This window comes from Mesoplodon mirus (genome assembly GCF_964341445.2).
Source record: "Mesoplodon mirus genome assembly, chromosome: 10".
Classification (NCBI taxonomy): Eukaryota; Metazoa; Chordata; class Mammalia; order Artiodactyla; family Ziphiidae; genus Mesoplodon; species Mesoplodon mirus.
The window spans coordinates 22,297,021-22,321,344 of record NC_138986.1 but is presented as its reverse complement, the minus strand read 5'-3'; the positions used below and the strand labels follow the sequence as shown (position 1 = coordinate 22,321,344).

The 24,324-nt window shown below is 36.6% G+C and overlaps 1 protein-coding gene across 1 annotated transcript in view; it reads left to right on the top strand.

Annotated features, from left to right (window-relative positions):
* The window catches only part of ADGRG6 (adhesion G protein-coupled receptor G6), a 138,056-nt gene extending 116,879 nt beyond the window's left edge, over positions 1-21,177 (top strand). Inside the window, exons 24-26 of the mRNA XM_082633768.1 lie at positions 11,445-11,546; positions 12,403-12,555; positions 18,254-21,177. Of these exons, the coding sequence (XP_082489894.1) occupies positions 11,445-11,546; positions 12,403-12,555; positions 18,254-18,432 (434 nt within the window). The 3' untranslated portion in view covers positions 18,433-21,177. The remainder of the gene's footprint in view (positions 1-11,444; positions 11,547-12,402; positions 12,556-18,253) is intronic.
* The last annotated feature ends 3,147 nt before the right edge of the window (positions 21,178-24,324 follow it).

Genomic DNA, 24,324 nt, shown 5'->3' with positions numbered 1-24,324 from the left:
TTTTGGCTATTGTGAATAGTGCAGCTATGAACATAGGAGTGCATGTATCTTTTTGAATTATAGTTTTGTCTGGGTATATGCCCAGGAGTGAGATTGCTGGGTCATATGGTAATTCTATTTTCAGTTTTCTGAGGAACCTCCATATTGTTTTCCATAGTGGCTGCACCAACTTACATTCCCACCAACAGCATAAGAGGGTTCCCTTTTAGGATGAATTTAACTTTTAAACTTAAGTGAACATAAAGTATTTTTTTGAAAATTCAATAACATTCTATAAGATATTGGATATACCCTGTGTTGTTGATGAAACTCCTTAATGTTGGAAGCACCGTGAAGCCCACACTCCAGTAGGAATGAGGTGATGAAGTTTGGAATCTTTTTGATCAGGGCAGTATTACTGGCTTACCTGAAACTATGGGTCACACACTTGAAGGTGTCTAGGGAAGGAAGAGCTGACTAAAGTTGAACAAATCTGAGCTGGGATGGAAAGTGTGGAAATCAGGTTTGTGCTTCTCACCAGGAGAGATGCCTAGGTAGGAGATCCCAACAGGTGTGTTCTAAGAAAAGTCTGTATTTACCTGCAGGAGAGTGTTTACTGCTTTGTATCATACATATCTGTTTTGCTTCTCCTCCTAGGTTTCCCACTAGCTCATGAGCTCCTGTAGAAAAACCTGTCACTTAGAAGGTGCTCGATAACTATTTGTTAAATCAGTAACTGGATTGGTGGATGAAGAAGGGAGGGACTTTGGGGATGGCCTAAATTCAATCTGAGACTCCTCCAGCATAAATATGCATTAATTAGTTGAGCAAAATTTATTCAGATTCATTCTCCCATAACAGAGGAACTATGTGGGCTCATTATCTTTAGTGAATAAAATAATAAGCCTCAAGTACACCTCCAGAAGTTGGAAACTGAAGAGGTAGCATATGAATACCTCTGCACTGGGATCCAGCTTTGTAAAGTGAGTTTTCCTCTTTTTAATCTCTTCTATCATATACAACATAAAAGTGCCTAGACAAATATTGACAAAAATGTCCATTAACATTAGAAAATTCCATGGTTTTATATTTCAGGATTGTATATGAAAGGCACATTAATCTGCCAGCCCAACCTTGTTTTTGCTTTTAGAATTTCCTGGCAGTTTCAGCAAGCTTCAACAGTTACAGTTGTCTGTTCAGCTCTGTTTCCATTAATGAGAATCAGGATGTTTTATTTTTCCCAGCATAGGTCTTCTCTCAGGAGGGAAAAATGTTGTAAACCATCATCGAGTGAGTGTTCTTCATAAATCACTGACTTTTAAGGCTGATTTTAAATTATATAAATGCAGAGCAGATCTCTGCACATCCAATGATATCAAAAACACCTCCTAAAAAGGAAATTTAAATTAAAAGACAGTGATACAGAGCACATGAGTCTAACAATTCCTTACTGGCCAGCCTTGTACAAAAGCTTCAGAGGACACTATGGAAAGTCATTTAATGGTTTTTATTTGCATCATTTTAAGAACCTTCCATGAGAGACTTGGTTGTTGTTAAAAGTATATGCTTTATTAAGAGAAGCATATAGAATTTAGACAGTTTAAAGAAACAATTCGGTGAATGCATGTTGAACTTAGGCAAACTACATTGTGTCGACTTCTTTCTAATGTTCTTTATTCCAGCAAAAAAACATGATTTGATCCCTTTGTCTCATGGAGCTTATATTGTAGTAGGAGAGACTAAGGTTAATCAAATACGTCACTGTATAAAGTGTACATGGTGGTGTTGAGAGTGCACATGACAGAAGACATGATGTCTAAGCTGAAATCTGAAGGATCAATAGGAATTAACTAGGTGAAAGGTGGGAGTAGGAGTGAGGGAAAACTATTTTGTAGAGGGCACTTCGTGTGCAAAAAATTTGCTGTAGTTGGTGATTATAGCACATACTCAAGGCATTAAAAGAAAGACCATATAAGCTGAGAACCCAGAAAGAGCAGGAGAGTGACAGAGCAGTGGGTGGGACACAAAAGGGAGGCAAAGGCTAGACCAGAAGGCTCTCTGTTTTGATCTTCATAAGGGCATTTGGAAGTCCTTGAAAGGTTTTAGGCCTGTGGAATGATATGATCAGATGTACATTTTGTAAAGATGAAGCTGGACATAATGTAGAGAATGGATTAGAGCAGCCCAATAGAGACTGTAGATGAGAGGCTATGGCAACGGTCCGGGTAAGGTAAGGTGTTTTAGACTATGGTGGGAATGGGGGAGCTAGAGATACATGAGCAGAGTCAAGAGAAATCTAGACAGTGTGTTACTGCAAAACACTTATCATTGGCTTGGTCATTAAACTCTTATTTTTCTGCAGTGATTAGGATAAGAAAGCTTCATGTTAATGCGATATTGTAGTGAACTGAAGCCTGTCATTATAAGAATTAGCAATGGCTAAAGATTTATAATGTAATGCAATATTCTGAAACCTACAACTATGCCAAAGTAAATTTTAATCTTCTCAGATTTGGCTTATAATTGAACATCTTAAAATCAGCAAGGTCACAAGTCACCCTGTAGTGTTACAGAGGTGGGACCTGTGAGGACAAGATGTGTTTGAGCAGTGGTGTCAGGGCACGTGTATCAGAGGAGTGACTTTTGCTAACAGATTTCTTTTCATTTTTGTGTAAGTCTTTAAAAATTTTGTTCAAAGATGTTAAAAATCCATATTATCTTTCAGGATTCTTAGGAATACATGTATGTATGTATGTGTGTGTGTGTACAAAGACATATACATGTATAACTATGTCAGTACTCATATATTTGCATAGTTTATATATTAAAGTTTATATATGTATTTTTATTTTAGATGTTCTATTTTTGTTTATTTTCAATATGTATTTTTATTTTTATATGAATTTTTATTTTTTAGGTACACTTATAATTATACAATTTAATTCCAAAAAATCATGGTAACTGGATATGATAAAATTCTTATAGTCTGTGTGGCTCTAACTAAAATTTTACCTACTTCAATAAGCAAATGAAGTCACTTGAATCCAGGCTTAAACCAAGTTTATTATTTTCTAATTTTCCACAGTATATTGCTTTATTCTTTTTTCTTATCTACTTCATTTGATTGTTTTATATTAATCATTTCACTGAATTTTTTATTCTAAGATGAAAAGATAAATATACCTTCTCTTAACGTGGCACAATTATGTTTCTAACTCCTTTTACTATCTTTGCTGCTTTCCCAGGATGAAAGTGGCAAATCACTTTATTAGAAATTTTAATTTTTTCTAAAGAGTACAACTTGAGAAAATTATATGGTATACAAATTGCTATTCAAAAGAGAACAGATGTTTGATGAAAGTACATCATAATTCACATGCCTGAGAACATTAGCCTGTACTTCAAGAAATATAATGTAATTCATCCTAAAGAAGTAAAAGGCAATTCTCTGGTTGCTGAGAAGATCTTGGCCAGAGTCCTCTTGGGCATCTATATCCCTTGGCGATATTGATGTGCTTGCAGGATTGATTTACTGCTCTGAGATGCAGCCTGTACACATTGCTGCTTATTATACAAACAATGAACAGTATCTTGGAATGTATATATTTTTCATTACTGTACAAAAGTATTTGACACTTTTGGTTAGATTAGGTTTCTCCAATATATAGAGAGGTTTAACTCTCTTGACAAATTCATCAGGATCTAAAGTCTAGCCCCATACTGAGAGCTTAATCTTCAACTTCAGTTTTCTATGCACGTGAAACAATATTGATTGTTTTGGGGGTAATCAGCCCATCTTCTGTACGTATATATGACAGCACAATACCATGCAGCATATGGTTGTGCAAAGAGAAGCTGCAATGGCAAACACAGAAGGGTATCATCAGTCTACTCAGAGGTCATGTATGCCATTAATTCGTTCAGTAACATTAAGATACCCAGAGCAACAGAAATAACTTATATTTGCATAGTGCATTGTGGTTTACAAAGCCTTTCACACAACATCTCTGATCTAATTCTTGTAGCAAATCTGAAAAGTAGGTACCCAAGAAAAAGGGTATTCGCTCCATTTTACAGGTGAAGAAACAGGCTTAGAAGAGTTAATGACTTTCCTAAGATCAGTGTAATATTTATAACATAGCATATATGAAAATAGAAAAGCACATTATTAGGTGACAAAGCATGAGCAAAAAAAAATAAAACAAATTACTGCCCTTTCAATTTTTTATTTCAAAGTTTCTAGGAAGTGAGTCTCTATGTCCTTTTTAAAAAATTGATAAATGTACATTTAATGAATAAATGGAAATTTACTCTCTTACCCTTATTCAGCAAAAACCATTTATAGAAATATATTTATCATTATTATTTTAATCCTATTGATAAACTAAGAAAATTAAATAAAATTATGGGTTAGGAGCCTCCTGACGGTTAAGCTGGGCCATAATCACATGTATAACACTCACGGTGAATCGGTGCCAAGGTAAAGAGATGAACCACCTTTAAACCCGTTAGCATCTGAAACGGCATCATGTTGGCCAAGACATTACACACTGCAAGGAAATAAATGACTCATCTTTTGGCAGAGCATTTTGTGCCACAGAGAAATAATTTTCTAAAAGGCACCTTGTCGAATGAAAGGAGGATTCAAGAGGTTCCCAAAGAGAGTCATAAACTCTAGAGATTCCCCAGCCCAGCAGCCAGCTGGCTATGTCTGTGTGACAACAAAACAGATGAGCTGTTGGAAGATTTGGACTTGGGCTTGCTGGGAATCTCAGAAGTTATCTAGATCGTTTTTGTCAAAGATCAGTTATCGAGAACATGTACCCTTTTTTGCCCAAACACCTGGTTTGATTAATTCTTGATTGACTCCATCTCACAGTCTGGAAGTTATCTATATCTGCAGTCTTCCCCTTCATTGTGTTTCTGGATCTTTATTATCCAGGGTAAGAAAAATCAACTTAGGTCGTTTGTCAGAATGTATTGATGATGAGCCTTGCTGAAAGTGCCAATGGCCCTTTACCATTGTCAATGTCAATGGTAAAGAACTCATTAGGAAATGAGCACCTAAGGCATTTGTTTTGTTTTGTTTTCCTTCACCAGACTTCTTGAAAGTGGTTTTGTAGACCAGTAAAAGGATGACAATACATGTTTCCCTGAATTTTACAGTATGGCATTTATTTTCAAATCCAAGGGAAGCTGTTCCTGGGCAGTTTTTTTAAAACTTTTGATAATCAGGCTAGAGAACATCTGAGAACATCCTTTTGGCTACTTATTTTACATTTGCTCCACATATTTTTGCCAAAACTCAACCAAAGAGAATGAATTCTATGTGGGAGCCAAATTCCTAGCCAAAATATTGATGCTAAGGATATCTTTTTTCCCCTAAATAAATAGTTAAATAGCTCTTATAAAGACCAAGATTAAACACAAGCCCATACAGTCTGGATATAAAGCCAATATTTTAGAGGGAAGGTTTTTTTTTTTTTTTTTTTCAAACCTGATACTTGATGAGATTTCTCAGAGTGTTTCTCACTCCACATTTAGAGGTTTAGAGCACCCTCTTGGGTGTCCCTTCTCCTTGTTTTTTGAGCCAGCCTTCGCCCCTGGTGTGCTTCTCTAGGAGGGCTTGGCGAGGTAGAATTCGTTATGTTTTCCTTCCTACCAGGACTCAGAGACAGGCCCTGTTTCCCACATGCCTGTAATGCCCTTCCTCCATCACAATGGAAAAGGCCATTTATTTTAATTGAGAAAATTGCAAGATTTGCTGAGAATTAAGATATCTTGTATTCATATATTGGTCTAAGTTGTTTTTAAAAGTGAGCAGAAACCTCTAGTTAGTGAAAGATGGAGGTAAAAGGAAAGCAAGGCATGAGCAGGTAGAGAACTGGTTAGGATCTGTTCATTTAAAGAAAGTTTAACTTTTTTTCCTTGTTTTAGAATAAAATCTGGGTTTGTATGGGTAAGATAAAGAATCAAAGCAGTTATCAACCTGAAGAAACTATTGCTAAGGAACTGGCTTAGATTCATCAGAGTGGTCATTTTCTGGACTAAAATTCACCCCAAAAGGGCCGTCATGAAACTAGCACAAGCCTGTCAAGATGAAGCAGTGACTTTGCCTCTGATTTCTATCTTATCAGTCATTTTAGCATCCAGCTTTTATGGGCAATGTTCCCTACTCCTTGGTCAGTTAAATAAAGCTGTAAGGTGCTATGAGGGGTAAAAACCAATTATTCTGGTCCCTGGTCACAGCTTAAAGCCCTTTCCAGAAAACTAGAAGAGTATATTTTTCCAAGTGGTATGAAGAGCCTCTTTGAGGTGTGTGGGTTTAAATAAAGATTCTCAAAGGGGAAACATTTGATTGAAATGAGCATTGAAAGAGAGCAGAGATGGGGGATAGAATCAAACAGATTCCCTTGGATGCCAATGTAAAACTCTTTAAAGTTTTGCGATTTTAAGTGCTGCTTCTGGCACCAAAATCTGTAAGTAGATGGAAAAAAATAAAAACCCTCAAGACTGAAAAGGGACTAGCCCTCTGTTTTTTCCCTTTGGCCTCCAAGTGCCCTTGGCTCTCCTGCTGCATTTTCTACTCCTCCCTTTTTCAGGGTTCAGAATTTCTTTCCATACGGCATGTGTGCTCTTCCAGATGTGGATACCTTCCACATTTCCCACAGCTGAACTCTAAGAGGGATATTTTGTCCTAAAATAATCTTGGGATAATATTTATTGCCAGACTGATTTAAATTCATGTGAAAAGGGCTAGTTACTACAAATAGTAAAATAACCTATTATGAGAATCCTATTCTAATTTAAAATGGAAACATATCTCACGGCTAAAGAATCTGCATAATACCTTGGAATTTTAAAATATATTTATTCCAGAGAATTCTAATTTCTCATGCCTATTATCTGCTTTTGTCCCATAGCATCACAATTCATAGTGGGAGACAGTGCATGTAAATGACTTCGATCAAATAATTTTAGAGGAGGTGTATCAGATTTTAAATCTAATTTATATACGTGTCTCTTAAACTTAGTGAGTGGATGCCTGTATATTTACAGGTTGCTTAAAAGAAGACAGTGTCATCTAATGCTATGTAATTAGGATACAGAGCAGCACTGCACAATCTAAAAAATGGTTTTATTAAGTCAGTTTTTCTTAACTTTAACCTGCTCCCATGTGACTGTGGTCAGCATCAGAGCCTCAAAATAATTCACATCTTAATATCCCAGCAAGGCCAAAGGAGCAAATCCAAGAACTAGGTCTCTTCCAGTGTCCTCAAAACACCAGACATATGCTCTGAAGTTTTCCCTCTGATATATATGACATTTATAAAAACTTCTGAGTGTTAAGGGAAACAACATCTAGAAATTTTCACTTCTGCCTCAACTAAAAGAAAATCATTTGCTCAGTGTGGTACCCGAGAGTGAGTAATGCCAGGATTAATGCCTTAGAACCAAAGTCCTTAATTGGAGTTTATAATCTTTTACAGCTCTGATACGTGAGTTGTTAAATAATTGTTTAAGAAATGCGTGGTTAGCTATATTTTCAGCTGTAGGACAAAAATACCTCCAACAACAAATTCTGCCAATTCTGCCCCAGTTCACAAAAATAGAGTCAACCCAAGGCAAAGGATTTCTTCTCCAACCACAGACTCCTTCATCTGTAACCTATGATGACCTTACCTCAAGCTTCCATGCCTTCTGCTCTCTTTACTCTGAAACTGCCACCACCTCTTAAAGACTTGAAAGATTCTCAAAGGGAAACCAATCCACATTTTATATATTCTTTGGTTATTCACACTACCCATGTTACAGGACATGTGTGCTTATTAAAGGGATTTTCTGTGTTAGCAAGCAGGTTAGGGACCTGGGGGTTTGTCGGTGAGGAAAGGCAATCAGATTTAGTCAGAGTGTGAAGATGAGGTCCGAACCCAGTGTCTATTTTGTACTCCCTGGGAAGGTAGATCCACCTGCATGTCCTGATTCTGAGGGGTTTTGAGTGTGGAGCAAAGTCTTTCTCCCACTCTGAGACTTGTCATGTCCGAGCTCCAGGCCAGGCTGCAAGTCGATTTCTTGTCTCCAGCTCTCCCTCCCCAACCCAGCTTCCCTCCTTATCCACAGCACAGGGGCTTTCAGGAGGGGTGTGTGTGCGTGTGTATTTTCTGAATAAATGAAATTTGATTCATATTTATTAGAGCTTTCTTTTAAAATTAGAACTCCCCTATCCTATCTGATATCATCTTAGACAAATAACTAGGTCACTAGGATATATTTTCTTCACTAAATATTTTATTACTAATAAAGTATTATTAATAAGTAATATAATAATAAAATAAGTGTTTTACTTAAATAAATATGTATAAAATGATATAGTAATAATAATAAATAAAATGGTACTATTACTGATTACTAATATTACTTAGGTCATTGAATGCCTTATTTATACTTCTCAGAGGTAAATGTGTTTGAATTTCCCAGGAATGTTTTAATAGGCTAGTTGTCTATTCGAAAGCAGTGACCAAAATTTAGTCAGTATTTTCATAATGGCATTCCTCTATGAGTCAACATATGTAATGATTTTCAGCCAGTAACTTAATTAGGAATTTATAGAGCACCTTCTAAGTAAGTGTCAGGTACTCAGTGATGACCAAACAAGCCAAACTCAGAGGAGGAGAATCAGCCACAGTCATTTCACTACAGTCAGGGCCCAGCCTGTAGACATCCAGCATGCTCCTTTTTCCAATAGTTCATAATAATGTAATTTATTCTGGAATAAAATTATGGGCCACTTTCAGCTAAGATATTGAAAAATAAAACATACAAGCATAACCTTAGATCTATTTTGCAAATATAGCTATACACATAAAAGAAAGAGTACTTTCAATACTTTCCCCCCATTTTTCCAGTTATATATGCTACAGGGTAATTTACATTTTTCTTGATGAATACTCCATACTCAAAAAGAACAGACAAGTCTTAATGTCCCCTAAAGGTACTATAATCATTTTTACTTTTATGCTGTTCCATGCTAGACCCTTTGCCCCCTGAACACAATGATCATCTACCTTGTTCCCGTCTGAACTTCCAGCTCCTAAATCAAAGTGCCTCCTGCTTAGCAGTGCTTAGTAGTCACTGAATGGATTATCCTCTTGGAAACTTCCCTCACCTCCCTACCAAAAGGTTTCTTCAGGTTCAGTTTAAGCCCTTGCACCTTCCCTTATGTAGATATCCTGCTTAATATGGGGTGTCATTAAGGTAATACCTTGGCAACTAATTTGTGTACCTTTCAGAAACTTTTGCCTTAAATATATTTTCATTGTATTCCTGTGACTCCTTAATTTGTGTTCTGCTCACTTCTATTTTTTAAGCCCCTACCCCTAAATACATTTAAGGCATTCAGGTGTACATGTAAGTATTCAATTAACTTGTGTAGAATAGATGAGCGATTAATCATGGTTACTATTCATTCATTCAACAAACATTTATGGAGTTCCCGTTTAGTTCCTGGCATCAGTCTGGGAATGGCTAGTACAGCATTGCATAGACAAACATCCCTGCACTCTTGGAGCTTATTATTTACTAGCAAGAGACAGTTAAGCAAAGAAATAAATGAATAAATTAGGAATACAAGAATATCAGGTAATGATCTGTGCTATAGCGAAAATAGGTGTGTGCAAGGGTGTGATCTAAAACATAAAAAATAAAAATAAACAGTTGATGATGGCCTTTTTGAGGAGTTAACAAATGATCTGAGGCCTGAATGACAGGTAAGAACCTGTTAGGGAAAGCTTTGAAGGAAGAGCCTTGAAATTATTGCGCAGAAATGAGTTTGATGTGTTTGTTTGAGGGTAATGATGAAGAAGACTCCTATTTAGAATATCAGGGGTGTGAGATGCAACAAAATGGAGATACAGCCAAATGAAGATGTCTCGCGAGCAGTGTGGGTTGGAATCCTGGTGGTGGTGGTGGGGAGAGAAGGCAATGGGGGCACATATAAAAAGTAGTGTATGGTACTTATAGAGCATGATTAGTACCTACTGGAACAGTGTAGCTGTAGAAAAGATGGAAATCCAGGGCTGAGTCATGGATGTGTCAACCTTTAAAAGTAAGGCTGAGGGATGTGCTACAGAGACCAGGAAGCAAATTAAGAAGACGCCTAGAAGAAAGTGGTACCAAGAATGTATTTCAAAAATGAGAGAATGGTCAACTGTGTTGAATACTGTTGAGAGATCTAGTAAAACAGGAATGAAAACTGAGTTAGCAATAGGGGAGTCCCTGTGACCTTCACAAGAGCAGTTGTAGTGGCCTTGTAGATGTGGATAGTAACCTATTTGGAGCAGGTTGAGAAGAAAAGAAATGAGAAAAGGTAGAGACTGTGAAAGTTAACCATTTCAAGTTTTATTGAGAAAGGGAATGAAGAAGTGGAAGCTGGAAGAAGATTGGGGATCAAAGGAGAAATTTTTTGTTTGATTACTTAAAAGAGAGTTACTAGAATATGCTTGTAAGTAATGGGAATAACCCAAGTATGGAGGAATAGAGGGACAAATTTAGACAGCAAAGGGAGAGTAAAAAGGCAGAAGCAAATTCCTTGAAAAGTTAAAAGGGGTTGGCTCCCAAAGCACAAATGATACAATTAGTTTTTGATAGATGCAGGGAGTGACTAAATATGAAGACTACTTGACAATAAAGAAATATTTCTGCATTAAAGTATTGAGAAACTAAAGCAGGCCAGGTGGAGCCACATGAATTTGCTGATTTGGGCCCATTTTTGACTTGTAAAAATACCACTTTTCGGGCTTCCCTGGTGGCACAGTGGTTGAGAGTCTGCCTGCCAATGGAGGGGACACGGGTTCATGCCCTGGTCCGGGAAGATCCCACATGCCACAGAGCGGCTGAGCCCGTGATCCATGACCGCTGAGCCTGCACGTCTGGAGCCTGTGCTCCACAACGGGAGAGGTCACAAGAGTGAGAGGCCCACGTACCGCAAAAAAAAAAAAAAAACACTTTTCTATTGCCCAAACTTACAATAATATGCTTACGTAAAATAGGTTAGAATATACAAGTTGAAATAGATGATGAGCTCATGGATGTTTTCAGTTTTCTCTTTTTTTCTAAATTTTCTGAAATGTTTTCACATAATTTTCAAACAGATATAAGGGAAATATAAATGCCTCTTAAATTGAATATTGCCTATTTCAGCTTAGTCTTTAGGTTAAGTCATAACGAATACCGAACAAAACAAAGACAGAATTAGATCCATGTAATCGTTCTAGTTTTATCTGAGCCTCTGTGTTCTGTTCTAAAGGATTAATACATCTACTGCATACCTGAAGATTCCTTAGGATCTGTTTCTTAGTGATTTGGATGTAAAAAAATTTAAATTAAACTAAATCCATATGTTTTGTAAGATTTATCTTTAAAAATGTGTCCTTTGGCCTAATTGTTTATATTTTCTTTCGTCCCAGGCTTATTTATATTTATCTTCCACTGTGCTATGAAGGAGAATGTTCAGAAGCAGTGGAGGCGGCATCTCTGCTGTGGTCGATTTCGATTAGCAGACAACTCAGGTAAACGAGCATGTTGGTGATCGCTTTTCTTACATCGGAGAGTGGTTAGAAACCTTTGTCATTTTGATTTTCTGTGGTCTGAGCAACCCAGTCCCAGTGGTAGCAAGTTGTAAAGGCAGAGTATATAAAGATGCTTAGTTGTAGTCTTAGATTATTAGCACTGCAAGAGATCTGAGGACGCTAAGCCTGACCGTCCTATTTTACAAAGGAGGAGCATGAATTCCAGACAGGTTAAGTGAGTTGCCCACGGTTTCATGTCTAATTTAACAACTCATGTATCCACTATACCCTTCCATATTTTTGAAGTCTTTAATTACATTGTTAGGCAAAGAGATCTTTCGCAATATAAAAAATCCCCGGGCTTCCCTGGTGGCGCAATGGTTGGGAGTCCGCCTGCCGATGCAGGGGACACGGGTTCGTGCCCCGGTCCGGGAAGATCCCACATGCCGTGGAGCGGTTGGGCCCGTGAGCCATGGCTGCTGAGCCTGCGCTTCCGGAGCCTGTGCTCCACAACAGGAGAGGCCACAGCAGTGAGAGGCCCGCATACCACAAAAACAAAAACAAACAAACAAACAAAAATCCCGGAAGAAGAATATTACTTTTTTTTTAACTACCAGTGGTTACTTCTCACCCTTAATATATTAAAGTATAATTTTAAACATAGGGTCAAAGTAAGAAACTTTTCTGTTTCTTCAGGTTGTTATTGTTAACATGTCAGTCTCTTGTGTGAGTCACTGCCAGGGTGTCAGAATGTCTAATGCTCTGGATCAGTTACTTAAATAATGTGGTAATGATTCTTTGGGGCAGAGTATATTCCCCCTAAAGCAGACTCATGGAGAGATGTCATTTCTTTCAGACTGGAGTAAGACAGCTACCAATATCATCAAGAAAAGTTCTGATAATCTAGGAAAATCTTTGTCCTCAAGCTCCATTGGCTCTAACTCAACCTACCTTACATCCAAGTCTAAATACAGCTCTACCACCTACTTCAAAAGGAATAGCCACACCGGTGAGTCATTCTGGCCATGGTAAAGATGTTCTCTGGGACATCTTTGTGAATATTTTGTCTTTTTAAAAAATATTACAACCAAAATTGAATCTATATTTCCAGAATATCATTAACTCTGAATATTTTTGTAACTTCATTTGGTTTAAAACTTAATTTTCCTTAAAAGGTATGGTATCTTTTTTTAAAAAGTTATGTGTTTTTATTTAAAAAATACAAAATTGAGTTGTAGATTATTTCAGCATAGTAGGAAAGTTACTTGGCAAGTTGGCATGGGAACAGAAAGAAATACCATCCAGCTTACATATTACAGTTAAGACTTCAGTCCTTTGAAATATATACAAATATAAAATCATAATGTTGTACACCTAAAACTAAATAATGATATATGTCAATTATTCCTCAGTCAAAAAAGAAAAAAATACCTAAATCCTTAACTATTGGAAGAGTTATTGGCAATTGCTCTTCAAATCACTGACTAAGTATGAAATAGGGAGAATCACACTTGGAAGGTGACACAGGATGGTGAGAAACACCGTGTCTTTGTTCATCTACTGAATCTTCATGATATTTACAATGATCACACATTCTGACACTGAGCACGTATATGAACAATCCAGAAGACAGTGTGCAAATACAGGCAGACCTTGGACATACTGTGAATTTGATTTCAGACCACTATAATAAAGCGAGTATTGCAAGAGAGTCACACAAAGTTTTTGGTTTCAGAGTGACTATAAAAATTACATTTACACTATACTGCAGTCTATTAAGTGTACAATACAATTATGTCAAAAAATGTACACACCTTAATTTTTAAAAGTACTTTATTGCTAAAAAAATGCTTATCCATCATCTGACCACACAGGGTTGCCACAAAACTTCAATTTATAGAAACTATAATTTATAAAAAAATAAAGAAGATGTGGCACATATATACAATATAATATTACTCAGCCATAAAAAAAATGAAATTGAATTATTTGTCGTGAGGTGGATGGACCTAGAGGCTGTCATACAGAGAGATTAAGTCAGAAAGAGAAAAACAGATACCGTATGCTAACACATATATATGGAATCTAAAAAAAGAACAAAAAGATTCTGATGAACCTAGGGGCAGGACAGGAATAAAGACGCAGACGTACAGAATGGACTTAAGGACACGGGGAGGGGAAAGGATAAGCTGGGACAAAGTGAGAGAGTAGCATTGACATATATACACCATCAAATGTAAAATAGATAGCTAGTGGGAAGCAGCTGCATACACAGGGAGATCAGCTCGGTGCTTTGTGACCACCTAGAGGGGTGGGATAGGGAGGGTGGGAGGGAGAGAGCTGCAAGAGGGAGGGGATATAGGGATATATGTGTACATATAGCGGATTCACTTTGTTATACAGCAGAAACTAACACAACATTGTAAAGCAATTATACTCCAATACAGATGTTAAAAAAAAATACTTTATGAAAGAAGGAAGCAAAAAAAAAAAACAAAACAAAACTGTAATCTCTATGAAGGACAACAAAGTGAAGTGAAATAAAATGACATAAGCCTGTGAAGACTATTTTGCAGTCCTTGATAGCCAGTGAGCAGTGTGAAAACGTGTAATCCTTTAATAATTTCAATTGAAAATAGCAGAAATGCTACTTTTAAATACTAATTAAACCTCAAGCAATCAGCTCTCAACACTCAGCATCCAGTGAGCCATGGCCACTGAGCCTGCGCATCCAGAGTCTGTGCTCCGCAACGGGACAGGCCACAACAGTGAGAGGCCCTCGTACAGAAAAAAAAAAAAAAAAAAAAAAAAAAAGATGCTTCTAAAAGGATAATGGAAATAACTTTTAAATTTTGAATTTTTTTAGCTAATAAATGTAGGCAAAGGCAAAGGCACCAAAAAGATTCATATTTGGCTTTTTGCAAGTAGGGAGTGATTTGTGTAATGTGTCTATAAATGTTCACATTGCAAACACTTGAATTTCAAATGACCCGTATGTACATTTGAATCCTTCCACATGTCCTTGCTTGCGCCACTAGGGTCCCCACTGCCTGGGATTCAAGATAGCACTGTGGAAAAAAAGTATGAATGTTTACTGAGTTTTTTAATTCCAAGTTTAATTAAAGAAAGATCTGAAAACTTGGAGCAGCTTAGTACAGCAGTTTTTAAAATTTCTTGGAGTCAGGGACATTCTGGGGAATTGAATAAAAGCTATGGACGCTCTTCCAGCCTTTGAGTGCAGCCTTTGAGTCCTGCACACAAACAGTTTGGCCTAAAATTAAGAGGTCTGTGCACTCCTGCTCGAAACACCTGTAAGAAAATTAATAACAGGTATATAGTCTGAGATAGATAATTCTACCTAATTGGTAGTTCCCTGGCACAAAACATCTTGCACAGTTGACTCCTGAACAACACAGGTTTGAACTGTACAGGTCCTCTTAAACACGGACTTTTTTCAGTAGTAAAAACAACAAATAGTAGTACATGATCCGCCTTTGGCTGAATACGTGGATACAGAACTGCAGCTACAGAGGAACCTCAGACACATAGGGTCAACTGTAAATTATACTCAGATTTTCAACTGTGCAGGAGGGTCAGTGTCCCTAACCCTTGCCATTGTTCAAGGCTCAATTGTACTTATAATGAGTGAATTTTTTACTTTATTTAATCAGCCTTAAAATCAGATACTCATTTTGTTTCCCCTTCTAAAATGCAAATACTTAATGCATTCTAAGTCAGTTGTGAATGAATAAGAATTAGACCAATTGAATTGTTTTCCTCTTAACACAGCTAATAGTTGGCCTAAAGAACCACTATTAAAAGGCAAAAGAAGATAACAAAGTCCATAATTTGGAACAGAGGACATTTTGAAGTATTAAAATATTTGGAAATAGTAAGCATCATGGGGAAAACTGACTAGAAGATAAAATGAATTGCAGAAATGGGGGTACCTAAGGAAAACTTAACTATTTCAAAATCTTGTGTATTTTTTTTTTAAGAATTCATTCATGTTTTTCTGTTTCTTTTAAAATCCTTGGGGTTAAATGCATTTTCGTCAACAAGTATAAGGATGTAGTCAGCTGTATGACATTACTTCCGTGGTATAATAAATTCTAGTTTCCAATCAGCTGACGTACAAACGGTCTTCTGCGACCTAGCCAGTTCTCAGTGAAGCTGCTGATGTACTTGGGTCACTCAGGATATGCAAAAAGTCACTGCATAGCATCATGGATATCTAGATGGTTTATTTCTTGGCATTGATTCATATGTTTATGGTGTAGATAATGTCTTCTAAGAGCATTCCTTCAACAAAAGTGGATCATTCAGGTAAACTTTTATTACTTCTTTGAATGCATGAATTTTTTGCAAGGTAGTAAGAGAATATTTGCATGGATTAAACTAAGACTCTTGCCGCACCAGCAAAATTGCTTGTTCTTTACAATACTTCTCAGCTAGCACAAGGAAATTCCTGCATTGAGCTGGAATTTCTGAAATTTCAAATGGTCCTGTGCTGTGCTGGCTCTTCTCTGCATGGGGGTGTCTGCAAGCCGCTCCTTCTAGGAAATGTACCATACTCTGGAGTTAGTGGGTCACATTATCAGGTAAAATGAAGAAAAAAAAAAACAGTACTTGAGAGGTTTGTTATAGAACAGAGTGAAATCCTTTACTTTTTCACTGCTCTTATGAATTACTGGATATGTCACGGTACATTCACAGAAGTGATAAAAGAGAAATTGCCGATTCCAAGCCTGCTTTTTGAGGACTTTTGTCTGCTTGAAATTTAAGCATAGGTCAAATAATAGTTCATTTCCCTAGCCCCTGGTTTTCAAACTTGCAGCCATAATCAAAATCTATATTATCCAAAATATAATAGCTACCCAGAATACTGAGAATAGCATATATATATTGAAATACAAACCTTGCTCAGAATTTTACCTTCTTAGACTGTGAAGACCCAGAAAATTGGGTCACGTATTTGGAATGGAGCTGGTCAAAATCTCTAAAAAGTATGTGACCCTGGAAGTTGTCAGCGAAGCAGAATGATTGTATCCTTGAAGTTTCTTTGAGGATGTGTGTCTTTCTAAAAACATCAAGTACAAATTGTTCATTATTGAGATTTAAGTCAATAGAAAAATTCCCAACAGAAAACCAATGGCTAGTGAACGTATGAACTAAAGGCAAGCACAAAATCGATCAGCTTGCTGAGAGCTGAATGGGGAGGGGGCCTTATAAAATGACTCCCTGAGCTTTTTTCTCACCAATCCTGGGACATAACCATTCCACCATGCTTCGGTCTGCCCACTCTTCCCAAAGGCCATCTGTTCTCTCTTGCTTCTTTTAGTGGGATAGACACTCCATTTTCTATTTTAGCCTTCATTTTATTTAGTGTCTGCTCCAACACCAAGACCACAGTTGAACAATTTGAGCCATTTCCAAAGGCAACAGATAAAATGATGATGGCTTTTACCAATTATTGAGGATTTTTAATGTTATGTCACTTACTGGGTCAAACTTACTCAAAATATAAAACACCTAGAGTGAACATTCCAATTTTTCAGCCATGATTCCTAGAAGCAGGTTTTCATGATAGAGTTTTTGCCTCTTCCACAGTGAATAGAAAAGATGATACAACTATAGGGAACTGAGTACTCTGTAGAAGGTCATTTGCTCTTTCATTGATGTGAAGTCTCTGTAGTTAATTTTAAGACAGCGTTTTTCTCCAAAATGTGGAAAGCAGATACCTACAAGATACATGAAGACAGCCATATATATTTGTAGATAATAGTGCTTAGCTGAGTTTCAGGGCACTAGCTGTACCACTTTTAGAAAGCTTTGGGTCTAGGAAAATAATGTTTAAATATGTGATATTGGGAAATTCAGAACAAAAATATATTTAGCAGTCCTTTATTGCTATCAATTGCTCTGATATTAGTGCTGCCAGCAATAACATCATTCTGAGAGTGTAGCATAGTTAAAGAAAATATACACTTAAAATATTCCTGATAAAAATAATTTTGATTTTTATAATTTAAAAATAATTAATAAAAGATAGCTTTTTTCTATATTGCAATCATTTCACATGTTTTTTCCATGAGCAAATGTGTTCAAAATAGCCTTTATGTTTTTTTATTCACTTGTCTTTTCCAAAATTCTTTAAATTATATTTTATTAAAAATTGTATTATGAAAAGTGTCAAACATATGAAAAATAGAGAGGATAATATAATGAATCTCCTTGTTCATATCAACTCATAGCCACCTACCCATTTTCCCCTCCCTGTATTATTCTGAAAACATATCATAGACATATCATTTCTTCCACAGATATTTCAGCACCTTTTAATTCATTTGTTATATAATCTGTTACTACCTTGTTTGATTGATTTGCCACATATATTTTTGCAGCAATTTTCTGATTATTCTATTCACTGGCTCTTTGAAAAATACCACTTACAAGAATATTTCTTAAAACAACTCCCAACACAAATTACTAGAAGACACATCAACGTTCTTTCATATGCAAGGATGCACTTTGAAGATGAAAAACATGAAATTTTAGTGCTGCCTATTACCTAAACTAAGAAAGAACCAGAGCTTCATTTCCTTTGTGATCTTCTTTAATGTTCAAAATAGAGCGTCCAGAATGGTAGCCCTTAGGCATGTCACCAGCTCATCTTGCAGCCTGATTTCTTGTATCATTTCTTGCAGACAATGCTTCCATGAACAAGTCCTCATCAAAACTGACCCATGCTGATGGAGAACAAACATCAATCATCCCTGTCCATCAGGTCATTGATAAGGTCAAGGGTTATTGCCATGCTCATTCAGATAATTTCTATAAAAATATTATCATGTCAGACACCTTCAGCCACAGCACAAAGTTTTAATATCTTTAATATAAGAAAGAGACATCAGTCTGCAGCAACGTGAAGATGTGCAAGCTGTGAAAACTCTGACTAGCAGATGTAAATGTGGTATTACCTAGGTAACTGCATATATATGAAGAATGTGTTTTGTGAAGAAGGCTTTTGTGAAATTCAAAATCTGTCTTTTCAGTGTATTTCTTCCATGGGGGAGTTTCCACCATCACTAAACTTCAGTACTAAGAGCAGCATGACTCAGTAGCCACAGGGGATAGGATTTTTTAAATATATGATTAAATGGATCAATCAGAACTTAGGCTGTGGGGTCGAATATTAAAATTAGAGGGCAAAGGTCAGGCCGAGCTTGGGACAAGCCCTAGTTTAGAGCTCATTCACACCCCACATAATAATTAGATTTGGATATGGCCATTTGCTCCATCATCTTTCTCTGCAATCAAAAGCATACTAATATTTATAACTATCTTGGATGCCCACAGGTCCCATCTCAGTGCTAGTTTCTATGAATGCATTAACATTTCCTCTTTTTTAATGAAATTTCAACCACAGATACAAAAGAGTATTTAATGTCTGACTCAAAGTTTAGAAAGGAATTTTTTCTTATTATCTCAGAGGTTTAACCCTGAAGACCACAACATGCTTAAGAAAGAAAGAATTCCCCAAATTTTGACCTAGTTAATAAGGCCATATTATTTCACTTATCCTATTCAAGACACAAGGCTTAAGCATCATCATTAATTATAATTTAGTCCTATACATTTGAATCAAGTTTAGTGTTGATGTTCCATTAGAGTGGAGCTCCCAGGAGCTGAAGAATGACCCTCTTACACCTCTGCTTTTGCTGCTCTACTGTACATTGAGCTGCGGGCTCATGGGAGGAATACGGATTTCCATTAGGCATGCCGTGTACGGTAGTCTCTCCCTTTTGGGAAAAACAACCATTGAGACTCTATGGTCTTGTCTTTGCTCCAGAGACTTTTTAAGACATTTCCATTTGCACAAATGAAAAGCCTCTTACTTCCTCTTTCCAGAGTTTTGTTCCAAAGAATATAAACTGAGACTTAGGTGGGTGACTTATCATAATCAAAATAATTTATAATTGTGTGGGTCTACACTTGCCAGTCTGCAAACTATTTGTACATAAGTCCTCTGATTATAAGAGCCAGAGGAGGTCTGGCAAGACAGATGGGATGTTATTTATGGATTGGGTTTCTGCATATAAGCCATGCATAATAGTAAGCAGCTTATCCTAACTGTCAAACTATCCTGAGTAAAATGCTTGCTAGTGAATGTGTAAGAGACCACATTTTAATTGTTCTTAATTGACGGGCTCATATCCAGTTTCTTAGAAATCGGTCTCAGTACATGCTGTACCTTTACATTTGCTCTGGGTTATCTGAGACGTTTCAGGTTCTGGGAGATGGCAGCCTAAGTGATGAAAAGATGAGACATTCTGGCAGAACCAAACTGCTTAAAGGCAGAAGCCAGACTGAGCACCTGGGGACCTTTCTCTCTGTGCAGGAAGCAGGTAGCTCTCAGACTGGGACATAGAAAAGCTTTCAGGCTATGCAGCAAACAAGGGGCCTCTCAGCTTTTGCTGATCTTCAATCATGAAGCTTTTGGCCAGACTTAAATGGATGATAATGTGCTAATGGGTTTTCATACTGTTCCATTTTGTAGCATCCTGGAACACTGTTCTGGAAGACAGGAGCATTGCCTAGCTTGGCCTTCACAGGGGAGGGGTGTAGGTCGTAGGAAAGGATAGTAAATCTAAGGTCACTAAGACCCTACAGTAGAGCCATGTCCTTTTCTCTAGGCATATATATTAACAGGCTGCTTATTTAGGCAGAGGTTACATCTAGGTGAAAATTAACCTTAAATAGTCACTGAATCTTCATATACTTTCTCCCAAGCCTTAGAGATGGTAGAATTTAATTAGCTTTCAACTGTGAGATTTCTACCCAAAGTGCTTATTTAGCTAAAAGTAATTAAGAGATAGCTTTAAAAATAGCTTTGATTTCTACTCGTATTCATCCAGATCTGGGAAAACTTTTTTTTTTTTCAAATTTGACAACAATATCAGCTCCACTTTATAAATTTCCAGTAATCAGGTAAGGAAAAAAAAATGGATAAACAGCTGAATAGAAACATTTGCAAGTGGACTTAAAAGACTGAGTCAAATTCTACCCTCTGTTCTGCGCATGTAGTTCTCACCTTCATCTAGCCCCCCATCAGAACAGAAATACAGGAATTTAGCTGTGGAGCCAAAATTTAGTTTAGCTTAACTTTGAGAATAATATCAATTTAGACTCTCTGGGGTATTTTTGGTTGTTTTTTTATTTTCTTCTTTTTCCTTTTTTTTAACATTATGTTAGAGTCAGTCTAAGATCCTGAGATATTTTCCATTGTTGTCACGATGACTTGCATTGTAAAGCTTTTATTTGTTCAATGTTGGCGTAGACTCTTTTGTATATATTTATTTATTTGTGTTTATAAATGTGAGCTTGTTTTATATCTTACATTTATATTGCCTGGCTTTGTTCTTCTAATTAACTTTTTATCAGAGAGACTGTATATATTTTTTTCTAAATACTTTGTGAAATAGTTTTCTGTAGCAGTATCTCTGAATTTGATGAATAAAAAGTGACTGTGAGTGCAAATTAGAATTAGTAGTAAGAAGCTACTATACCTGATTTGCCATTTTACTTAAATAGAAAATGTTTTTCAAATAAATACTTATGTTGTTTGTGATCCAGATTATTCAGTTCCTTTATGAGTGAATGTTTTTATTTCTGACTCTTAAATAGGAAAAGATTATTTGACAACTGGAAAATAACCTGGCAGCAATTAAGCTAGTGACATGGGGCTACTTTGCCAAAACACTAAAAATGAATATTTTAGAAAGATTCAGTTCACTGGGGATTAATGCATTTTGAAGTTCTTAGATTTTCTTAAGATGACTGATGCAAAGCCAAGCTCTGTGGCAAATTAAAAGTAATGTAGGTTTCCTTTTTGGGAAGTCTTCAGCATCTTGAAAGGGAAACAAATCAATAATACTACATAGAAGTTAGGTCATGGGATTTTTTTTTTTCACGTTTATAGGAGGCTTAGAAAATGACAGAATTTAGCCAACTTGACTTGCATGAGTAGAACAGAACCTCCTCCCTTCCTTTTGCTGTGATTAGTTAGGATAACTCTCTTCTTCAGAGAGCCAAGGCCCACTCTGGCTCACAGCCCTACTCAGTGCTAAGCTGTGAGGCTTGTTGGCTGGTCACTGCTCACTCAGGTCTTCTGAGCCAACATTCACAACTCCTGGCCAAGCCGTGTTAGGAAAACAGGCAAACATTTGCTGAAGCTTCATTTGCAGTTACATACAGCAGGTTAAAGCCTTAGGGAGCAGCAGTGAGAAGTAGGTGGGAAACACTTATTTGATTTGCACGCTGACCTGTGTTTGTAATAGTTTGAAATCTGAAGGAATTGGGCTTTGTAAATAGCGTGTTTTGGAAGAATGCCCATGTTTCCAGTCGAATAACATTCTATTTTTCTTGTATAGAAGCACTAAGTCTATCTCCCTCTTTCTGTCCCCCTCCCTCCCTTTCTCTGTCTACCTCCCCCCAACTTTCCTGCTTTTCTCACTTCTTCCCTCTTTCTCTCTTCCTTCCCTCCCTCCCTCTTCATCTCGAGGAAGAATACTTAACCGTTTTCTTCTTATGCTTCCCTATAGAAAAAATAAGAATAAATGTGAAGGTGCAAGGGTGAGGATGATGAGAATTACAGGGACAGGGTTAGCCCTGGCTGGTATAGCTGGAGTTCAGGGTGTGTGTGAGAGGGCATGGGAAGCAGAAGACAAGCTGAAGATCTGGATTGGAGCCAGTCGGTGCTGAACCCATGAAGGGTTATTTTTGAAGAACAGGTTATTAGATGAGCAAGGAGGTATAGAGGGGCTGATAGTGAGGCAGTGTTGAGTTTCCTGATTTTTATCAATTCAGATAATTAGAGGCTCATTTCACAAGTTGGGTATTGTAAGGGTGGTAGTATCAGGATGGGGATATGAATAAAATTAAAATTTGAAACAACCTTACGGGGAATGCAAATCCTTGGCTAAATTGAGTCAAATAAGCTGGTAAATGGTGTTTGCCCTTAGAGTAGCTTTTGCAAGTACATTCTCCAAATCATCTTATTAAAAGTTTTTATTTGGTGTGTTTTGAAAAACTAGTTTATTTCAAGTTCATAACCAAACATTTAATATTCTAAAGTCTCAAACCTTATTGATTTATCTTAAACATTTGTGAATAATTGGATGACAAATGATTTCACACTTACCCCACAATCTTTTTAATCTTTTAAGTTACATCTTCTGGTTGGCTTATTTTCATCATGAATTAATTTAAATGATTTTTATAAATTCAGGATATCAGTGAGAATAGAACATTTGATATTCACATTAAATATAATTTAATATTGATATATATAGTCACACCGTGTGAGGAAATAACACAATAATAACAAAATAAAGAGTTTAAGTACTCTAGGAACAGAAGAAAGATCTCCAGAGCATTCCAGTATTTCCCTCCTTCATTGTCCTAAAGTTCAATCAAGCAATCAAGGATATGAAGTGACGACAACCCTGTAACCTTCCTACGAGGAGTTCACTGGCCTGAACTGACAGACCTGACACATTTGAGACTATTTTAACTAAAAAAAAAATCAGTTTATCTGTAAAGATCTGAAATGTAATCATTACTGCCAAATTAGAGCTAATACATTGTCTCCCATAATACTGCTAAGAGCAATAAATAGTAAGTGCCTGCAATGTCTAGAGCACGTTAACGTGACACACTATACTGTATTTTTGGTTTTTTAATTTTCATATGTGTGACTCTTCTACTGAAGGACATTAATATTAAGGTCTGATGCACTGCGTTATGTTTATTCTCATCATTTTCATAGGTGATAGCATACTGCTGGCTACATAACAGGTGCTTCGTTCATGTTTATTGAATTTATATGGAGTTTACCTGGTCCATTTGCATTTTATATTTTGGAAAAGTAGATCTCAGAGTACCTCGGAGTTGTGTGAGTTTGTAAGAATATGGACTAGAAATACAAAGTAAAGGGGAAAAAACATATTAACATCACGCAGTTCAAGATATTTTACCCTCATTGCTAAATGTCACCTTATATGATGCAGGCAAGTAAGATAAGAACAAGACGATACCAAGTTTGATGTTAACTCTAAATCTTTTTTAACAGTTTTGGAAAAGGAACTAGGTTCAACCGATGTCTGAGATGAATAAGTACACAAACCTGCTTTTGAGCAATTGTCTTGGGAACTGTTTTCTGGCTCAAACTGGCGTCAATAGGGAATTTAATGTACGAGCACACAAGGTCCTCTTGGAGCCCCGTGACCAGACTTTGAAGAATCTGGGACCAGGGGATATTTTTCTCTCTCGACTTTTACTATGTAGAAGAAAGGTCACTGGTAATGGACTGTGCTATGTGACTTTAGTATGTCACCTCTCTGCTGTGGGCCTCAGTTTATTTATCTGGTAAATAAAAGAAGCTGCTTAAGAGCTAAAATATTTTCAGCACTAGAATTTTATAGCTCCCATTAACTTCTTTAAATAGAAAAATTCTAGTCGTTTTTATTTAAACACAGAATCCAAAGACCCAAAAACTAAATGTCAAGCAAATCATTTGATCTTGTTCAATCTGAGTTTTTCAAGGGAATGCATGCATTCTATGTCTTTTTTTTTAAACATCTTTATGTCTTTTTTATTTCCAAAGGAAATGCCTTTTCTATACAAACACTTTATTATTTTCAGGGCACTAATTAAATCTTTTGTAGATAAAATTAATAGCAAGGTTCACTCTCAAATACAAAAGAGAAGATGCCCC